Source organism: Phoenix dactylifera, chromosome 1 (assembly GCF_051530095.1).
Source record: "Phoenix dactylifera cultivar Ajwa chromosome 1, Ajwa_hap1_PhDact_Kaust_v1.1, whole genome shotgun sequence".
Classification (NCBI taxonomy): Eukaryota; Viridiplantae; Streptophyta; class Magnoliopsida; order Arecales; family Arecaceae; genus Phoenix; species Phoenix dactylifera.
In genome coordinates, this window is record NC_143190.1 from 53288418 (window position 1) to 53305526 (window position 17109).

General features: G+C 42.9%; 2 protein-coding genes across 3 annotated transcripts; both read right to left on the minus strand.

Annotated features, from left to right (window-relative positions):
- Positions 1-2116: 2116 nt before the first annotated feature.
- On the minus strand, positions 2117-3155 carry LOC103706883 (protein DOG1-like 3). Its single transcript, XM_026804546.4, has one exon. It carries the CDS (start codon positions 3020-3022, stop codon positions 2249-2251), a length of 774 nt encoding a protein of 257 aa, XP_026660347.4. The 5' UTR covers positions 3023-3155; the 3' UTR covers positions 2117-2248.
- A 7609-nt stretch (positions 3156-10764) lies between these two features.
- LOC103699782 (translocon-associated protein subunit alpha-like) lies at positions 10765-13685 on the minus strand. 2 transcript variants are annotated; one of them, XM_039129911.3, is made up of 5 exons: positions 13191-13685; positions 12495-12572; positions 12103-12306; positions 11356-11427; positions 10765-11104 (listed from the first exon to the last, which is right to left on the minus strand). In XM_039129911.3, exons 1-5 carry the CDS (start codon positions 13317-13319, stop codon positions 11054-11056), a joined length of 534 nt encoding a protein of 177 aa, XP_038985839.2. In that variant the 5' UTR covers positions 13320-13685; the 3' UTR covers positions 10765-11053. The 2 variants fall into 2 exon arrangements, with proteins under 2 accessions (XP_038985839.2, XP_038985840.2); XM_039129912.3 differs by lacking the exon at positions 12495-12572.
- Positions 13686-17109: the final 3424 nt, after the last annotated feature.

The following is a 17109-nucleotide window of genomic DNA, read 5'->3' on the forward strand; positions in this document are numbered from 1 at the left end:
AGGGTGCGGCAGTGACTTTCCACCAGGGTCAAGTCTAAAGCCTCCATCATGGCTGACGATGCATCTCATACCTTTATTCATAGACCGTAGGCAATAGTTTCCATTCTATTTCTTTTCTTCTCTTGATGTACACAAGAATTGGTCATGGGTCAGATATAAGCACCAAAAATAGTAAATTTTAAATAAATTTGATTTAAAGCCCGACTAATAATGAATATAGATGAGGCCAATCTGACCCATAGCCAGCTCTGATGTATATGGACCGACCTAAGTGATATGTAGTCATCTACCCATGCCACAAGTTTTTTTTGGGCTACTTACTCGTTTGGTTCGCAGGAAAAGAAGAGGAGAATATATGGTCAATGGAAAAATAATGAGATGCCTTTTATTTGGTTGGAGTTTTCAAAGGAGAGAGATGGAAAAGTTGTATTCCCATGAGAATATGATTCCCACATTTCATGGAAAAGTCTTTCCTATTAAAAACATGGAAAAGTTACTTTCCCATGAGGCGGAAATCCCTAAATCTTTATTTTTTCCTAAAAAAGTCCTTCAGCATTAAAGAAGTATTAAAAACCTAATTTTTATTAAAGATATAATAGGAATTACACAACTTTTCCAGAAAAGTGGATGGTCAACCAAACATAAACACTCTGAAAATCTGTCACTCTTTCATGTTTAACCAAACATGTCAAAAATACATTCTCAGACATTCTCTTTCTAGGAATCTTCTTTCCAAGAATCATATTTCTATGAGGAAAAATGCTTCCCGAAAACCAAACGAGCCCATAACTTAATTACAAGCCTAGATAATCTAGCTAATACTTAACAGTTGTTGGGCTCATCAATGCATTGTGTAGAACAAAATATTGGAATTAATATTTGGCGCCTACCTCTCCAAGACGAGCAATCTCAAATTCAAACTTGTATGGTAATAAATAATTCTAATATTCTTAAAAATAATATAAAATATTACAATTGGAACAACTAATAATTCTTTCTCACACTCAACTTTCTTGGGGACAAAATGTCTAGCCGAACCCGAATATGGTAATGATATTAGAAATATTAGGCGGAACCTTAGTTTGGGCGATAGAATATGGTCTTCAAATCTTAGAAGCACTATGCACCGAGAGAGAGAGAGAGAAAAAAAAAATCTTTTAAGCACCCGAAAGTGGGCAGTAAAAGGTGCATGACGTTTGGTGTCGGGAGATCAAAGCTAACTAGGCGTTTAAAGCAGCGTAAGGGTAGAGTTGTCTGCAACCAAAATGAGGGGAGGCGTCTCCACCACGTGTCACGCTTGCAACCCACAAACGGCTGAACGAGACACTTGCCGCTAACGCCGACCAACGGAGCAAAGCCCCTTTTAAAGGCAGCAGTGCTGCTGATAGTCTCGGACACCGACGTCAAAAATAACCCAACTTCCACGAGCCACGTGTAATGATTACTTGGTGGAGCGCAGTCGGCTCATCATGGGTACAAGCAGCATCAGCGGATCATCGTGTTTGCTGCTCTCCACCACACACGCCAAAATTCTCCTTGCTTCCGCCTGGAGGAGCTCGCCGCTCTCCTCTTTAAGCGGCAGGTGGCAGCGCTGCATGGGAGTTTAGAAGGTCATACACCGAGCACGAAGCTACCCAACGACCGCTCACCACGTGCTCCCTCGATATCCTTGTTGCATCCCCCCAAACCATACGTGGGAATGCGCTCGCTCCTGCCTCGGTCGTCGTCGTCGAACCTGGCCGCAAAGAATGCGTTTGTTGTTCGTCACCAAACACCACGCTATCGCATCCCCGCAGCTTTATCCGCGGCCTCTGCGACGGAGGCTCGGGCAAACCAAACCATACTCCCATACTCACAAAAAAACAAAAAGAAACCAAAAGAAAGAAAAAAAATAAGCCATCACACTTGTGATTAAATCAAAATAGTTATTTCTCTTCTACTAGTACTACAATGGACAAACTATTTTTTTCACATTAAAGTTGTCACGCCATCATCTCTCGCTCTCCATCCCTTGCTAGTATTATAAAACTACTGAGATCAATCATTCTTTTGCGCGAAAGATACGACCGGAACCAACTCGCAGTAGTCATACCAACTTTCTCTCTCTCTCTCTCTCTCTCTCTCACACACACACACACAGAGGATATATATAGCCTTTCCATTTCAGTAGCATATAGCATATGACATCTTATACGTATTCACCCCTACGACGTACGGTATATAGTAGTAATAATACACGAGGCTCGGCTCAGCCTCGTTGGCGGCGGTGGAGGTCCCTCCGCTGGCCCCACTGGCGAACGGAGAGGTGGAGCTGCTTCGCTGCCACCAGGAGCTCCACAGCCTGCAGCGGGGTCAGTATCTCCACCACCAGAGTCCTCAGAGTCGCCACCCTCAGCATGTCCGCCTCCTCCACCATCCCCGCCAGCTTCTCTGCGTACACATTCATCGCCGCCTCTACCACCCCGTGCCCTCCGTTCCCTTCGGCCCTCTCCGCTCTCCTGCTTGCTCGATCCGTCGCGATGGGCAGCAGCGGCTTGTCCGCCACATCCTCCTGCAGCGTGGCCATCTTGGAGGACAGCCTGTCCTCTTCCTTCAAAGTTTGGCAATGGAGGTCGTTGACCGTGGTCAGCTGGGCTGGGGAGAGACCCACCAGGCCTCTCCGGATGGAGGCGGCGGCGCCGCCGGGGGCGAGGAGGTCGTCGAGGTGGGCCTCGAGCTCGTAGCCGGAGATGGCGTAGAGGAGGCGGATGGACAGGGTTGGGCGGCAGCCGCCGAGCCAGAGGAAGGAATTCTCGAAGGCGGTGCACCACGGCGGGCAGAAGATGGTAGGCCCGTCCTCCCTCGCCAGCAGGCGCCGCTTGTCGGAGTACTCCTTGTAGTGCCTCATGCTCTTCTCCACCAACTCCCTCAGCTGTGCATCATTCTCCCTTCTCTCGCTTTGCATGACCTCCTGCAGCTCATTCAGGTCCGACTCCTGCTCTCGGACCCACTCCTCGAAGCAAGAATGAAACCGACTGTCCATTTCTCGACTTCTCTAGCAGTGTCTTTGATGGATATGTTATGGAGACCCAGTTTGGAATTGATGGGAGAGGAAGATGGCAGAGAATTTATAGGGAGTGGAGGTGGGGGCCGGGGTTCGTGGTTGGTATGGGGGAGTGAAGGAAAGAGAGCGAGGAGAAGACGACGGAAAAGGATGATATGTAAAGGGGCCCGGATCGGAACCGGAGGATTAGGGAGAAGGACAACCGGAGGTTCGACTTTCGAACTCTCCACTTTTTCTCTCTTCTCTATTTTATCGGTTTGTACTTTGTGTTCTTTTCTCGTCCTCGCGTTTGATTCCATCCAGACACTGTGTTTACACTTTTTCTTTTGGGTGAATACTGCGTTTAGACTTGCCACCCAGAGATGCATGCAAGGCAGGAGGCTTAACACGTACTATGTTTCCACTGGACCATAAACAATAATTACCGTCCGTCATTAAGATTTAAACTATTTACTAGTTGGGAAGGTTAATATTAGTGCTTAAATTAGAAGACTTTTCTATTAGTAGAGACATGATGGTGTCTGGAAGAAATTATATCCTACACCCGGTGTATTATGTTATCAGTATACTGGGCCAGTAATATACCACCATGTTGACTTTTTGGCCACCTCAGCATAAAGCCAAAAAACAAAAAAGGGCCAAGCACCCCTTCCCCTCCTCCGAGCGCTCTTCCTCTCATCTCCCTAGCGAGTGAAACATACACATAGAGCGGCTTCCAGAGTCATGAGGATCTGGAGCTTTCCGATTCCGACACCAAAGAAAAAAAATATCAAAGAAGAAATACAAAGCACTCCTCATGATCCCCGCCGACCGAAGCCAATCCAAAATCTTAGCCTCGACTCCAACCTCCCTCGACGCCACTGACGAGAAGCTCCGATCCCTCCACATCGGCGGCAGCACCCGCACCGCCTACTCGATCACCTTCGAGAAGCTGATCACCTCCTCCTTCTCCTTCGCTTGCTCCTCCGACGACGTCAGCCCGGGGAGGTCCCCGAAGTTTTACGACGCGCGAGCATCAGAACTGTCTCTGATTACAGCTACGGCCTCAAAGCGATGGAGGAGAACAAGGGGAAGATCTCCGGAATAATTTCTTTCTTTCTTTTGTAATCTTATGCCGTGGTCACCAGCAAGTCCACGCGGCGGCATATTATTGCGTCGGTGTACCACCGAGCTGGTAAACTAGGCGGAGAATATAATTTCTCCAGTATCGACTTGTTGTTGACGTGATTTGAGGGAAGTAAGACAGATAACTGGGGCAATCTGAGGGGATGGTGTCTTGGACGAGCGGAGCGGAAAGAAGCAATGGGCCCAAATGGGGATGCCAATCTGGACGCTTGCGGGACAGGTGTCATCGTGCATGGTAATAGTGCCGCCAGCTGGAGCGCTTTGGCCTATTCTCGTTGGAGTTTCCCCGGTAATCACGTGATTATGGCGGGTAGCGCAGCCAGCCGTTGCATGCATGAAATGCGAACCTGTTCTTGTATTATATAAGCAACTGATAAATTTAGTACGAATCCATGCATCTCGAGTGCCGGCACGTATCCAAACCAAGGTTTTCAATGGACTATCTGTAAGTGGGTCCAGCCCACTTGAGGAGGCCCAATAGCCCATTGGGGCTTCATCTTTGTTTTTTCTTTGTAGGACTGCATGGGGGAGCGCGTGATGAAATAAAAAGGAACGCGTAAACTTGGGGGCTGGTGGCTGAGAAACAAAAGAAAAAAAAAAAAAAAAGGGAGCCAAGGGGTGCTATGACAAAAGGACAGAAGGGCAACTTGCACCAGCAGTGAATGAGATTTGCACACCGAACGGAGAAGAAGAAAGGAACTCAAAATAGGTTTTTTTTCTTTGCCTTTCTTGGGTGTGGTCTTTCACACAATGATTTAACAAATTAGGTTTCTATCTAAGAGTTGTATTGGATGCTATAGAAAATTGTAGTATTCATTGTTAGGGATCTCATTACATTATTCGGTTCATCACATTCAGGGGCGGCCCAATACATTTGGGGGCCTAAGGCGAGTCCAATGAATGAGGCCTTTTTTTTAATAATAAATTTTTTTAATAAATATAAAATGTTTAAAAAAATGATATAAAAATGGATAGCTATCAAGTACACTATTTCAACAAAGATACATGAATCTAGCAAAGATAGGCAAGAAATCTTTTTAATTTAATATTATTTTTGAATGGAAGTGCAGAAAAGTAATTATCCTAAAAAAGGGCCATAAAACTGATTAAATAACTGAGATAATGCTTGGCAATATTGTTTATCATGTCAAGCAAGAGCGGAATAGGAAAAGGTCATCTCATGGCACTTCTTGGTCAAGGTAAAGAAAAGTATTTGTCCAGATAAGAGAAAGTAGGGGCATTATGGGAAATTGACTCCATCTAATTAATAAAAGTCCCATCCCCCCATCTCCCCTTCAAGTGAGTACCCAAGCAGCAACCGCAACATCACAGCACAGCAGCCATTCAACCCCCTCCCTCCTTCTCTCTCTACCACCCAAGAGGGGAGAAGAAACCGAGAGGAGAAAATTAAAAGAATCTCCACCCTCCAAGAAGTCCATTTCCAATCCCCCTTTCTTCCTGATGGCCTAGCTGGATCAGGAGTAATGTGAGGGAAGGAAAACCAAGACCAAAACCAAACAAGAGAAGGGATGAAAGATAAGAGTGGCTTCAGGCGTGTATCAAGCCAACCAAATCCCTCCTCTCTCTCTCTCTCTCTCCATCCAAAACAAAACTACCGTCCCCAACTTCCTAAATTTCTCCTCTGCAGGTCAAGAAACTCTCCACCTCCCTTCCATCAAGGGGGAAGACTCGATATGGGGCCTTTGCTTCCCTTTGGTCACGCTCAGACCGACCCTCTCTCTCTCTCTCCACCTCCCGGGGGCCTTCCATTGGCCCGGGGCCTTAGGCGACCGCCTCGGTCGCCTAAGGCTCGGGCCGGCCCTGATCACATTATGGTGGTTTGGATGAGATCATTTTTACTCTTAGGGATGTGATATTGGAGTTTTCCCAATTTGTTGTGAACTCAAGTTTTGGACATAAACTTAAGGATTTTGTAAACTCTATATTTATTATAATGGATTGATTGGATTTGCCCCGTGGTTTTTTTCTCTACCCTAGAGGGTTTTCCACATAAATTTGGTGTGCTTTCTTTCTGCTCTTCAGGTGTTTGATATATTGCCTGTGTGAATATTGCTTCTAGTTGGCTTTGGTTTTGGCCTAGTTTATTCCATAATATCTCTGTTTTTAACCCAACAAGTGGTATCAGAGTTGAGGTTGTGTGGGTGTAGAGATGTTGTGGGAGTAGATGGAGAATTCTTCTGGTACCATAATGAAACTTAGTGCTTCTAATTATTCTATTTGGAAACCTATGATAGAGGATATCCTTTACTGTAAGGATTTATATGAGCCTATTGAAGGTGCTAATACTAAGCCAAAGGATATTAGTGATAATGACTGGAAGAAGATGCACAGAAAAGCTATTAGGTATATCAGACAGTGAATTGATCTCAATGTGTTCCATCACGTATCTTAAGAGACAGATGCCTACAATTTTTGGATGAAGTTAGAGGGTCTCTATGAGAGGAAGACAGCCCAAAACAAAGCCTTTGCAATTAGAAGGCTTGTGAATTTGAAGCTGAAAGAGGGAAGATCTGTTGCTGAGCATTTGAGTAAGTTCCAAGACTTGGTGAATTAGTTGACCATAATGAAGATAGTGCTAGATGATGAGTTGCAGGCATTATTACTGTTGAGTTTATTGCCTGACAGTTGGAAGACTTTGGTGGTGTCACTTAGCAACTCTGCTCCTGATGGGGTGCTACAATTTACTTTGGTGAAAGATAGCTTGTTTAATGAAGAAACAAGAATAAGAGACATGGGTAAGGACAGTGCACAGGCTCTCGTTACAGAAAAAAGGAGAAGAGGTAAGAGCAGAGATTTTAAGGGGCGCGGTACTTTCAAACGTCAGTCTAGTACAAGAGGAAAAGTCAAGTGCTACTACTGTAATAAAGGGGGTCATATGAAGAAACACTGCGAGGCTTGGAAATTGAAATTGAATGAGGAAAAAAAATCAGAAGAAGGTCAACAATGAAGACACCACTGCTTGTATTTCAGATGAAGCAGTATCAGTTCTCTATGTGAGAGAGGACCAGTTTTGTCATGTTGCAGATTCCGATGTGAAGTAGGTAATTGACTCAGCATGTTCCTGTCATATCACTCCAAGGAGAGAGCTCTTCATTACTTACAGAGCAGGTAAATTTGGCAGGGTGAAGATGGAAAATGACAGTTATGCTGATATTGTGAGAATTGGTGATATCTATTTTGTTACCAATGTTGGATGCTCCTTTGCACTCAAGGATATGCGACATGTTCCAGATATGCATCTGGATCTAATCTCTACTAATGCTCTTGATATAGCTAGGTATGATAATTATTTTAGCAATAGGAGATGGAAACTATCAAGGGGGTCAACGGTATTTGCTAGAGGAAAGCTTTGTTGCACACTCTATAAAACACAAGTAAAGTTGTACGGTGGTACAGTGAATATGACTAAAGACGATGCTTTACCAGATCTGTGGCATAGACATCTGGCTCACATGAGTGAGAAGGGATTGTAGATTTTGGGAAGGAAGTCCTTCATTCTTTTTCATACAAGTATGTCATTGAATCCCTTTGATTACTATTTACTTGGCAAGCATCATAGAATTTATTTTCAGAAAGCCTCTAGTAGAAAACTCAATATATTAGATTTGATATATTCTGATGTGTGTGGTCCCATTGAAGTGGAGTCCTTAGGTGGCCGCAAATATTTTGTTACCTTTATTGATGATACTTCACGAAAAGTGTGGGTTTATGTTTTAAAAACAAAAGACCATGTATTTCAGTGCTTCAAGCAGTTTCATACCTTGGTGGAAAGAGAAACAGAGAAGCCATTGAACTGTCTTTGTATAGATAATGGAGGTGAGTACACATCTAATAAGTTTGAGAATTACCGCTCAGAGCATGGTATTAGACATGAGAAGATAGTTCCCGGTACCCCACAGCATAATAGTGTTGCAGAGAGGATGAATCACACCATTATAGAAAAAGTCAGATGTATGTTGAGGATGGCTAAACTGCCTAAGTCATTCTAGGGTGAAGCTGTACTTACTGCGTGCTACTTAATCAATCGGTCTCCATCTGTTCCTTTAAGTTTTGATATTCCTGAAAAAGTGTGGATAAGGAAGGATGTTTCCTACTCTCATTTGAAGGTATTTGGGTGCAAGGCATTTGCACATGTGCCTAAGGAACAACGAGCAAAGCTTGATGATAAGGCTATTCCTTGCATATTTGTTGGTTATGGAGATGCAAAATTTGGTTACAAGCTATGGGATCTAGAGAAGAAAAAAATCGACAGAAGTAGAGATGTAGTTTTTCATGAAGACTAGACCTTGGCAGACTTTGAAAAGGTAGAGAAGCCCAGTCAAACAGTTGAAGGTGTTCCTGACTTTACATCTATCTCTTTGCCTCCAGAAAGTACCACTGATAGAGAAGAGATGCAAGTTGAAGACCAAGGTGATGAGCCAGTTGTTGATGAGGACGATTTGTTTGAGCAAGGGGAGCTGTCTACTCTGCCAGAGAGTGTTGAGCAGGGGGAGCAGCCTACTGCGGTAGAGCCTCAGGTTGGGAGGTCTACCAAGGAGCGTCTTCCATTAACTAGATACCCTGAATCAGAGTTTGTTTTGCTTACTAAAGAGGGGGAGCAAGAGAGCTTTTAGAAAGTGCAGACTCATAAGGACAAGCAGAGCTAGGTGAAGGCTATGCAGGAAAAGATGAGTTCTCTACCGAAGAATGACACTTATGAATTGGTAGAGCTTTCTAAAGGTAAAGAGCTCTAGGAAACAAATGGGTGTTCAAGCTAAAGATGGATGGTGAAAAGCTAGTGAAGTACAAAGCTCGATTGGTGATAAAAGGCTTCAAGCAGAAGAAAGGTATTGACTTTGATGAGTTCCAGTTATCAAGATAAGTTCCATTCGAGTTATTCTGGGTTTGGCAGCTAGCTTGGATCTTGAACTTGAGCAATTAGATATGAAGACTGCTTTTTTTTCATGATGATTTGGAGGAAGAGATCTACATGGTTTAGCCAGAAAGATTTGAAGTAAAGGAAAAAGAGCACATAGTTTGCAGGTTGAAGAAGAGTCTGTATGGGTTAAAGCAGGCTCCAAGGCAATGGTATAAGAAGTTTGATTCATTCATGGTGGGTCATGGCTATACCAAGACAGAGGCATATCATTGTGTGTATGTCAGAAAATTTTCTAATTGTAATTCATTATTCTTTTTTTATATATAGATGACATGTTGATAGTAGGATCAAATGTTCCGTTGATTCGCAGTTTGAAGATAGAGTTGTCCAAGTACTTTAACATGAAAGACCTTGGTGCAGCACAACAGATTTTGGGTATGCAGATTTTTCGTGATGGAAAAGCCAAGAAGTTGTGGTTATCACAAGAGAAGTATATTGAGCGGGTACTTGAAAGGTTTAACATGAAGCAGGCTAAACCAGTCAGTACATCTTTTGGTAGTCACTTCAGACTGAGTAAGAAGACTTGTCCTTCTACAGAGGAAGAGAAAGATAGCATGACAGTAGTTTCTTACTCCTCTGCAGTCGGAAGTTTCACTACAAGAAAACTCATCTTTCCCGGCGCTTTTTATAACCTTTCCCGACGCTTATAAGCGTCGGTTAAAGTCCCCGCAACGCAAATAGAAGCGTCGCAAAAGCGTTGGCGATACCGGAGTGGCAAAAGTTTTTGCCGACGCTAGGAGAAAGCGTCGGCAAAAAAGGGGCTTTCCCGACGCTAATGAAAGCGTCGGCAAAAACTACATTCGCCGACGCTTTAAAGCGTCAGGAAAGCCCAAAGAATGCCCAGTTTACAGAAATCAAAAGGTTTTCACCGACGCTTTAAAGCGTCGGTAAATCTATTTTTGCCGACGCTTTTTAGCGTCGGCGTAGGCATATAGTTTCCCGACGCTTTAAAGCGTCGGCGAAGGCGTGCAACCACTTTTTTTACCAACGCTTTAAAGCGTCGGGATTTCCATTTTTTTAAAAAAATAAAAATACGAGAAAACAGAGCTAAAGCCATGTTCCCAGATCCATTCGCAGCACGCACAAAGATACCAAAAAACATGCATTATAGATTCATGGACGCCCTGCATCACGAGCAGAGTCGGATAAAAGCAGCTGGGAATTGCCAAATACAAGAGCAAAAATACTGGGGAAAATTTTTGCAAGTCGAGAAACAACAGTGAACATCCAAAATCATCTATTTCACTTGGATATGTTGAAACAGATAAACCTCATCTATTTCACTTGGATATGTTGAATTGCCAAATACAATTGCGAGTTTCTGATACCAAATCTCCAAGCGAATGAGCCACCAATAAGATGCTACGGGCTCTTATACATCTGCCAGGTAAAAGCATGTTTCTTTCGTCACCACCTCTATCCCAATTTCCATAAATTCTCTGTGGATGGTAATCTTTTCCTAATTTACTCTTCAGTATTTTCCTGCTAAGCAAAATACAAAGAGATACATGATAACTTCTGTAACTAGCAGATTTGGCAATTAGGAGCTCACTATATTCTGGTGGACAGAACTTTTTCATTGATCATGAGACAACCAAGAATTAGTCCGGCGTGCATATACAGCATTTCCCAAACAGACACATCACCGTTATGCAGCTGAAGAAAGTAACGTTAATTCATTTTTACCATTAAGAATGCATAATGCATAAACAACAGTTTTCACCAAAATTGAATTTTCCCAAAATATTTTTTCCTTGTAGTACACACAAAAAAATCAGTTTACTAAACACACTAGATGCTGACATTAAAGCTACATGGACATAACATTTGTGTCCAAGTTTCTCACCTACAGCCTTGAAAACTACCATGTTGTCAGAATCTCTCTCATCTTCCTGCTCTATAAAACTGGATTAAAGGATAGAAACCACCCTGAAGAACATGGAAATCTACTTCTTCTTCTTCGACTTGTTTGAAAGTGACTGAGCATATGCAGTTCCCTGGACAACAAATATAAACACACACAAAAAAGAGAAAAGGTTTCATTTCTCTCGGGATGTAGTGGATCTGATCAGGCTTAAAACCAAAGAGTATGGAGCAAACAGCAAACATGAACCATTAATACCAATATTCTGTCAGAAAAGTAGCAGGTGTTGATATGTGTGAGGAAGAGAAAAAAAATGATAAGCTAAGCACAAGATGGTCACAAAAAAGGAATGTTGATTTGATACTGCAGCAGCTAATAACTCACCTGCAACCATTCATCCATGTTAGCATCAGCCGCTCGAGTACCTACTTCCACCTTAGGCATGCTCTTGGTTTTCTAAGAAGAATTATACATGAACATAAGAACAATTTAATTGTATGCGACTACACTAAATGAGCAAGAACTCAATTTTCGCAAGTCGATATCTTTATCCATTATTAAATTTTTGAAAAAAAAAGACGTGTACTAACAGTAATTAAACAGTCAACAAGTCTGTCATTAGCAATTGTTTAATACAAGTAGATTTAGTTTGTTTTTAAATACAAGTTAATAGCTCAAGTCTGACTTATACTGAAAATATGGTTTCTTAAGCCTCCTGCAGGAATTTTTGAGACCTGTACCACATCTTGACTCTGATAAGGTTCACACCAAAGAACAACAATAATGACATGAAAAACACCAGAAGCAAAATATGGATACTAATTTTGACAAATATATAGCACATGCACCAAAGGTTCAACAATGTCGCAGCTCATACATCAGTCTAAAAGCACAGGCTTCAGCCAATAATGATCAAGTGGTAAACAGCAACTAATACCATCTGGCAGAGATTTTGACTTGTAGAACTAATATATATCAAGTACACCAAAATGAATAACAAATTTGCCTATCTGAAATCCTTGTCAACATCTACTCTTGAGGAGCATAAAGTATATGATTCCTTTATTCAAACAGTCTGAGATCACAACCAATATTTTATAGAATATGAAGGAATTCATTAAAGTAGCTTACCTTTGAAAATCGTTGTATTTGACCATATGCCCACAATCCAAAAAGGCCAATGAAGGCAGCTCCAAGAGTAACAAGGAAGACAGACTCTATGCTGAGGAAACCTCCAGTCTCCACAACTTCAATGGTACCGTTATAAAACACACTCTGATATCGTCGATGATCAATCTCATAAACTATGGTACCCACTAAATCAAATAAGCCAGGCTGCAGTACGAACACATTAGTAGAGTCTCAAAACTATAGCATAATCTCTTACTATATGAATATATATGCAACTTAACTGAATATAGCCATGCTCGTTCAAAAAAAGACTAGTTGCCAATCCAAAGGAGGATGTTTCCACAGGGCAAGATATCATGAGAAAAATGCAGGTGCTATATACAGGCAGCTACCTGCAAGAATTTGCTGGCAGCAAATTTATGAGGGAATGTCGCTTGAGCAGAAAACGGCACCGATGCATTGAAAAACTCCTGTGATATTACATATGACCACTCTACTTCAAAGTACCAGTTAATACCCAAGGAGACTATATATCATAAACACGGTACCAGTAGCTCTGTGTAGAGCCTCCATGTTTCGGAGTCACAATCTTGGCCTCTGTCAACCCATATCAGATTGGTCATTGGCACAGATACAGACAGTGCTTATATATTTCTGAATCAAACCTATCCGAAACTCATTTATTGTCATCCCATAGGTTTAGAACACCCAATAACAGTGCTCGCAAGAATATTGAAACAGGGCAAGAATTCGATCAAGATCCCAGAGCCAAACCCATAATCTAGAAAGAAGTTTCGGATAATTAATCTACCGACAGTTTATAATTTCTGGAACACTTCATCCACAGTTACTTAGGCTAACATCTTCTTTCTAAGAGGAAGCTTTTCCACACCTAATTCCAGGAATGACTCTAGGTCAAGAATGCTGACTTGAAAATATAAAATTTCAAGATATTGTCACCAAGAATGCAATCAAGATTTCGTGTATTCCAATCAAGAACTTACAAGACATTCTTACCAAGAAGCCAACCAGAATTCCAAAAACTTGAGAACTACAACAAAGGAGAGAAGGAAAGGAGGAGGGGATACCTGGATCATGGGATTGCCGAGGAAGAGGCGAAGCGAACGGGGATGATCACCACCACCCGGCTCCGGAACTTCACCAACCGCTGCCGCGGCGACTGTGGAGCCGACCAACAGCCCTTGGCCTTGGACCATCCACGCCCTGGAGCCCGTCCCGGGTATTTCCGGCCACGACGAAGAGAACCACCACGAGGGCGGTGGGAGAGACCGAAACGAGAAGTATGGATCAAGGAAGGCATTTTATTTGAATCGTCGGGGAAGCCTGGTGCCTTCCATCGTCTCGCCTCCCTGGTTCGGGGCTCGGTCGTTCGGCGCCGGAGACGAGAGAGGAGGATGCGGACGGTCGCTCGGCGCCGGAGAGGAGAGAGGACGAGAGGAGCTTGGCGTCGGACGTCGCTCGGCGCCGGAGAGGACAAGGGTCGGTCGGTCGCTCGTCGTCGGAGAGGAGGAAGGAGAAGCCAGAGGAGCTAGGATTTGATCGATTGGGATGCTAAATGAGGGGGGGGGTTTTGACGACGCTTATAAGCGTCGTTTTAGGCCCGAAAATACAACGCTCAAAGCGTCGGCAAATGTATGAGCGGTGAAATTTTTCCCAACGCTTCCTCCTAGCTTCGGTAAAAATGCGTCGGGAAAGGCCCATTTTCCTGTAGTGTTTGATGTATGCTATAGTTTGCACATGCCTAGACATTGCTCATGCTGTTGGAGTTGTTAGCAGGTTCCTTGTTAATTCTAAAAAAGATAACTGGCAAGCAATGAAGTGGATCTTCAGATACTTGAGAGGTAGCTCCAAGATGTGTTTGACTTTTGGGGGCTCAAATCCAATTTTGGAGGGTTATACAGATTCAGATATGGCGGGTGACTTTAATGGAAGAAAATCAATTTCAGAGCATTTGTTTACTTTTGCAGGGGGAGCTGTATCTTGGTAGTCAAAACTGCAGAAGTGTGTTGCCTTATCTACCACTGAGGCTGAGTATATTGCAGCTACTGAAGCAGGGAAAGAGATGCTTTGGATGAGACGGTTTCTTCAAGATTTGGGTTTGAAGCAAGATGAGTACGTAGTTCATTGTGACAGTCAAAGTGCATTGGACTTGAGCAAGAATGCTACATATCATTCACACACGAAGCACATAGATGTAAGATACCATTGGCTACGTCAGGTAGTTGCAGAACAGTTAGTACAACTACAGAAAATTCACACTAACAAGAACCAAGCTGACATGATGACAAAAGTTGTGACAAGAGAAAAGTTGAAACTTTGTGCCAGATTGGATGGCATGGATTCTAACTAGCAAGTTAGAGTTCAGTCTCCTTCCTCTATGGGCTGGAGGGAGAGATTGTAAGTGGGTCCAGCCCACTTGGAGGAGGCCCAATAGCCCATTAGGGCTTGATCTTTGTTTTTTTTTAAGGACCGCATGGGAGAGCGCGTGATGAAATAAAAAGGGACGCGTGAACTGGGGGCTGGTGGCTGAGAAACAAAAGAAAAAAAAGGGAGCCAAGGGGTGCTGTGACAAAAGGACAGAAGGGTAACTTGCTGCAGTAGTGAATGAGATTTGCACGCCGAACGGAGAAGAAGAAAGGAACCCAAAATAGGTTTTTTTTCTTTGCCTTTCTTGGGTGTGGTTTTTCACACAGTAATTTAACAAATTGGGTTTCTATCTGTTGCCCAGAGATGGTCACCCAAGAGGGGGGGCGAATTGGGTGTTTTAAAACTTTTCGCCTAATTAAAAATAAAACACACAAATGTATGAACTAAAGTAAAGAAAGAGGAATGAGAAAGGTCAATCGCAAACACAAGGTTTTATAGTGGTCGGAGCTTCCACTGCTCCTACATCCACTCCCCAAAGCACCTTTGGGAATTTCCACTATAATCCAAGATTACAGTCCGGTAGTTTTGCGAGTGCACTACCCAACTCGTTGTTTTACACCGGGCTAACAACAAACCCTATAACCCCCAATTTCACTTAGGCTTGGGACGCCTTTCCCTTGTTCCAAGTCCCTTGACTGGAACAAGCACCACAATGAAAGGTTTTACAAAGGATTGAAAAGCTCTAAATAAGCAAATATGACAATGATAAACAATAGAACCCGGAAGAATCCTTTTGCCGTTGGAAGCGTGGGAAATGATGATTCTTCCGATGTGGATCGCGTAGGCTTGAGTATGAGCTTTGAATCCCGAGCGGAAGAGAGTGGTTGAGCTTGAAATCACTTGGGAAGCTTGAAAGCACTTGATTTCTTCACTTGAATGCACTCACTCCCTTGAACTTCTCTCTCTTGCTTCTCTCTTAAATGATCTAGCTTTGGGTTGGTGAAGAGTTGTTGAGAAGCACTTAAGAGGTCCCTTTTATAGCCCAAAAAGCAAATATAGCCGTTAGAGATAAAGTAAAAGAGATTTGAAATTCAAACCAAACCTGCAAAAGTTGTCAGTCGCGTCCCAGGCGCTCCGGAGACGTCTCCGCTTCAACGCGAGACGTCTCGGCTGTATAAATTTACTTTTCACTTTGTTTGGGGTCGACTCGGCACTTTACGGGGACGACTCTGGAATTGTATCGTTTGAATCCTTGTTTTTCTGTTTTTCTGAGAGGGTCGTCTCTGTACTTTACGGGGACGTCTCGGCTTGTTTGCACTTTTTGCATGGGGACGACTTCGCTGCCTTGGGGACGACTCCGCTGTTATAACTCCGGAAAACATGTCTTCTGGAATTCTCTGAGAGAGTCGACTCCGCTCTTTCAGGGGACGTCTCCGCTGCCTTATCACCGAAAATGACATCCTCTGGAAAACCCTGAGAGAGCCGACTCCGCTACCTCGGGGACGACTCGGGAAGTCTGCTTTTTACTTGCGGGGACGACTCCGCGTACGGTGGGGACGTCTCGCGCATATCTCTTGAAAACTGCCTTTCTGCCGCCACTGAGAGAGTCGACTCCGCTACTGAGAGAGTCGACTCCGCTATCGCGGGGACGACTCGGCAGGTGCCGGGGACGTCTCCAGACGTGCCAATTCTTCCTGTTTGTGCCAGAGACGTCTCTGAGACAACCCGGAGACGTCTCGGCTGTCCCTGAACTTTTTCTTTCATCTCAAAAATTCTTCTCCTTAAAAAATCATGGGAACTTGCCTAGACATTTCTTAACAATATTCTTAATAAAATACATGAAATCCTCAATTAAATTGTTAAGATAAATGGAATTATACTCTAGTATTTTGTATTCATCAAAATCCATTAGGGGGTCAACAATCTCTCCCTTTTTGATGATGACAAAACACTGAGTATATGCAAAATTCGAATTTTAAACATATACACAGTATTTGATCAGATGTACAAGCATAATGTTTTGATTAGAGCTAGATACAGTGTGCATAATTCAAAATAGTCAATTTTCAGTTCTATCATTATGCATAAGATTGATCTTTATAGCTCTTAAGCAATTTTAGCATATCAACTGAATTTGAATTAAGTTAAAATTTGAAAGCTAAGTTCTTTTTGACTCCCCCTTTCTTTTCCAGAAGGGCAATTATCTAAAAGCCAATATTTTTCTATTTTATCTTTTCTAATTCAACTTTGGAGTATGAATTTCGTATTTTCCATTCCAATGTATCCAATATCCATATTGGTTCTACTCTTGGTTCTACTCCCCCTTCTATATATCTACTCCCCCTTTTTGTCATCAATAATGAAAGGGACAAATTATCCTTCTATGAACTACTCAAGGAGATTCAAGTTGTGCTCCCCCTGTCCAAGTTAATTCTATTAAAGAATTTTAGTCATTCATATCACTCTCCCTTTATTTTGGAATTCATTTCAGACTCCTCTTTTTGTTTAACATAGTTATCACAAGATGTGCTCCCCCTGTGTCATATGCATGGATAAGTTGTGTTGAATTTGAATACTTAAGGTATGTTATGAGATTTTTATGGCACATCACAAGAAACA

Bases quoted from the DNA above. Each gene is read 5' to 3' on its own strand.
- LOC103706883 (XM_026804546.4), bottom strand. From the start codon at position 3,022: ATGGACAGTCGGTTTCATTCTTGCTTCGAGGAGTGGGTCCGAGAGCAG.
- LOC103699782 (XM_039129911.3), bottom strand. From the start codon at position 13,319: ATGGTCCAAGGCCAAGGGCTGTTGGTCGGCTCCACAGTCGCCGCGGCA. The intron at 12,307-12,494 runs GTAGCTGCCTGT...TTCGTACTGCAG, and splicing joins CTGCCAGCAAATTCTTGCAG to CCTGGCTTATTTGATTTAGT. The intron at 11,105-11,355 runs GTGAGTTATTAG...TTTGTTGTCCAG, and splicing joins ACATGGATGAATGGTTGCAG to GGAACTGCATATGCTCAGTC.